Raw genomic sequence first — 3372 nt, forward strand, 5'->3', positions numbered from 1 at the left:
AAAAAGGCAACCCGTTGAGGCGGTTTAGCCAATCACACACACACGCATGGTCAATTGGTCAATCCAAAAAAATGTGAATTTACATTTGCATTTCGGACTCATTTCCTATGAATTTCATTGACGAAACCTTTAAGTTGAGTAGAAGAGAAGTGGGGTCCACACAGTTTGAAGTTTGACTTTTGACCAAAACCAAAGCACAAATAAAAAAAATAAAATAAAACTCTGAAGAGAGAGAGAGAGCTGAGAAACGAAAGAAAGGAAGAAGAAGAGAAAAAGTCACACTTTCCTCTCTTGTTCGTATTTCAACATCAACACGGAGTCCATATAAAGCCCCCAACATCTTTCTCTTCCTTCAAACTCATATTCACACCCAAAGACTCCAATCCAATCCAATCCAATCCAATCCAATCGAGTCTCTCATTTCCTTCATTCTTTTCTCTCACTCCCTTCTCTGTCTCGATCCCTAACCACTACAAGTTTCTCACAAGGTAATAAGAAAGTTCCCTGGTTCTTTCACTTCTCTTTTCATTTTTTTTTTCTTTCTCTTGGGACTATGTAAATATCGACGCTAAGTTGCTTCTTTAAACAAAGCCCTGTGACGTTTTCCTTTCTTCTCTGTTCGTATTTTTAGTGGATTCTTTCATTTGAGGCTTTTGTAACAACAAATGGATAAATTTAGGGTTTGTTTGTATTTTTTAGTATGAATTTAAGCAAATCTACGATTTTGTTAAAATTAAACCCTGATTTCAACGGAAACATGAAATTATTCTGTTGCTATTTCTGATATTTTTAATTCTAGGTTTTTTTTTTTTTTTTTTTAATTCAGAACTTGGAACTCAATTATTTATTTGTACATAATTTCAGGGAAACTAGGGTATGTGCAGTGGTCCGAAGAGGGAAGCTAAGCCTTCAAAGGAAAACATGGAAACCGAAGCTCAGAAGCAAAGCGACGGGTTTCTCAGTAAGTACTCAATTCTCCTCGAATTCTCTGCCTCCGACGATCTCGAATCCTTCAAGGAAACAGTAGAAGAGACCGGCTTGGACGTGGACGAGGCCGGGTTCTGGTACGGCAGAAGAATCGGGTCCCGAAAGATGGGTTTCGAAGAGAGAACCCCTCTCATGATCGCCTCCATGTACGGAAGCAAGAGAGTCATGAAGTACATCATCGACTCTGGAAAAGCACAAGTCAACAGAGCCACCGGGTCAGACAAGTCCACCGCGCTCCACTGCGCCGCCGCCGGAGGATCTCCCGCGTCACTCGACGCCGTTCGGCTCCTTCTCGAGGCCGCGGCGGATCCGAACCTCGCGAACGCCCACGGTAGCCGCCCCGTGGACCTCCTCGCGGCCCCGAAGAAGAAGTCCGTCGAAACCCTACTCAGAGGCGAGAACGAAGAGTTGGAAGAAGAACTCGCGACGGTGGTCTCCGCGAAGAAGGAATACCCGGTGGACGTGTCGTTGCCGGACATAAACAACGGGGTCTACGGGACCGACGATTTCCGTATGTACAGCTTCAAGATCAAGCCGTGCTCGAGGGCTTACTCGCACGACTGGACCGAGTGCCCGTTCGTCCACCCGGGCGAGAACGCTCGTAGACGCGACCCGAGGAAATACCCGTACAGCTGTGTCCCGTGCCCCGAGTTTCGAAAGGGCTCGTGCTTGAAAGGCGACACGTGCGAGTACGCTCACGGGGTGTTCGAGTCGTGGCTCCACCCGGCTCAGTACCGGACCCGCCTCTGCAAAGACGAGACGGGCTGCGCCAGAAAAGTCTGTTTCTTTGCTCACCGCACCGTCGAGCTCAGGCCAGTCTACGCCGCCACCGGCTCAGCTATGCCTTCCCCGAGACCCACCTCCGATTCGACCCCGCCGATGTCCCCAAAGAAGAACGGCGCCATGTGGCAGAACCAGACTCCGCCGATGCTCCAACTTTCCGGTAGCAGACTGAAATCGGCTCTGAGCGCGAGGGACTTCGACTTGGAGATGGAGCTTCTGGGGCTCGAGGCGAGCCAGGCCGCGGGGCAGAACCAAAAGCTCATGGACGAGATAACCCGACTCTCGTCGCCGTACAACCTGAACCCGACCAACCTCGACGACGTTTTCGGGGCCCACCTGAACTCCCCGACCCAGCTCCGGAGCCAGCTCCGGTCGAGCTATCCGTCGGCGGCGACGGGGCTCTCGTCTTCGCCGCCGATACGGAGCTCGTCCCCGTCCGCCAGCGCTCTGATGAGCTCGCGCGCCGCCGCGTTCAAGCAGCGCAGCCAGAGCTTCGTGGACCGCGGGGCCCACAACCACATGAACAACCTGGGGTTCACGGCGGCGGCGAACTCGGCGATGATGTCATCGCCGTCGATGTTCTCCGACTGGAGCTCTTCGCCGGAGCGGAAGGTGGACTGGGCGGTGCAGGGAGACGAGCTGAGTAAGCTCAGAAAGTCGGCCTCTTTCGGCTTCCGAGGCAACAGCAATAACAATGCCGGGGCTCCGAGGATTTTATCGGAGGAACCGGACGTGTCGTGGGTGAATTCGCTGGTGAAAGACGCCCCGGCTCCGGCGGAGAAGCATCAGCAAAACTACCATCCTCTGAATCAGTATAATCAGATGAACAGAGGAAGTGTTCACGAAGTGCTTCCACCGTGGGTGGAACAACTGTACATAGAGCAAGAGCAATTGGTGGCCTAAACAACTCAACTGCTTCTTCTCTCGTCCAGACGAATACTAAGTTTCAATTTTTTTTTTTTTTTAAATATTTTTATTAGTTACTTACTGGTAATTTATTGATTTTAGGCCATGAAGAAGAACATAAAAAAAAATTATTATTATAATTTTTATTCAAAATTGAAAGCCCGAAAATTGTGTTCTGGGCGCAGGAGGAGGAAGAACGGATGATAATGTATTTTTTTATTATATTATATTTGTTTAATTTTTTTTTTTTTTTTAAACATCCCAAACTTGGGCGGTGCTATTTCATAATTATTGTTTCCTTCTTCCCCCCAAGGGGATGATGATTAGTAAAATTGTATTTTATTTTTCTCCAGCTGATCTGATCAAGTCCGATGTTTTCGTTATGGATTTTTTTATTTATTTTCTGCTGTATTACGTTGACATAATTAAAAAACAAATATAAAATAATAAGACTCCACACAAGACCCGGGATTAGTCTCTCCTGATCCAAAAAAGTGGTTTAAAATTCCCCGATTTTATCATTTGCTTGCTAATAATTTTTAATTTGTGCAGAGAAGAAGTCTTGAGGATGACATAATTCTTTTTGTTTGCTTCTTGGTGTGAACGAGACGTTATTTTCAAGCCCACTGAAAAGAAAAATCTTTGTGTACTGTGTGCGGTTCAAATGCGCAAAAGCTTCTCATCCACAATTAGATG

The 3372-nt window shown here is 47.4% G+C and overlaps 1 protein-coding gene across 1 annotated transcript; it reads left to right on the forward strand.

Moving 5' to 3' along the window:
- The first annotated feature begins 213 nt into the window (after positions 1–213).
- Positions 214–3059, forward strand: LOC149379657 (zinc finger CCCH domain-containing protein 29-like). Its single transcript, XM_089602536.1, has 2 exons — positions 214–488; positions 865–3059. The coding sequence occupies exon 2, from the start codon at positions 877–879 to the stop codon at positions 2671–2673; it is 1797 nt and encodes a 598-aa protein (XP_089458662.1). The 5' UTR covers positions 214–488; positions 865–876; the 3' UTR covers positions 2674–3059.
- The last annotated feature ends 313 nt before the right edge of the window (positions 3060–3372 follow it).

This window comes from Urtica dioica, chromosome 12, assembly GCF_054948205.1.
Source record: "Urtica dioica subsp. dioica isolate 48M chromosome 12, U.dioica_male_clone48M_v1_H2, whole genome shotgun sequence".
Taxonomy (NCBI): Eukaryota; Viridiplantae; Streptophyta; class Magnoliopsida; order Rosales; family Urticaceae; genus Urtica; species Urtica dioica.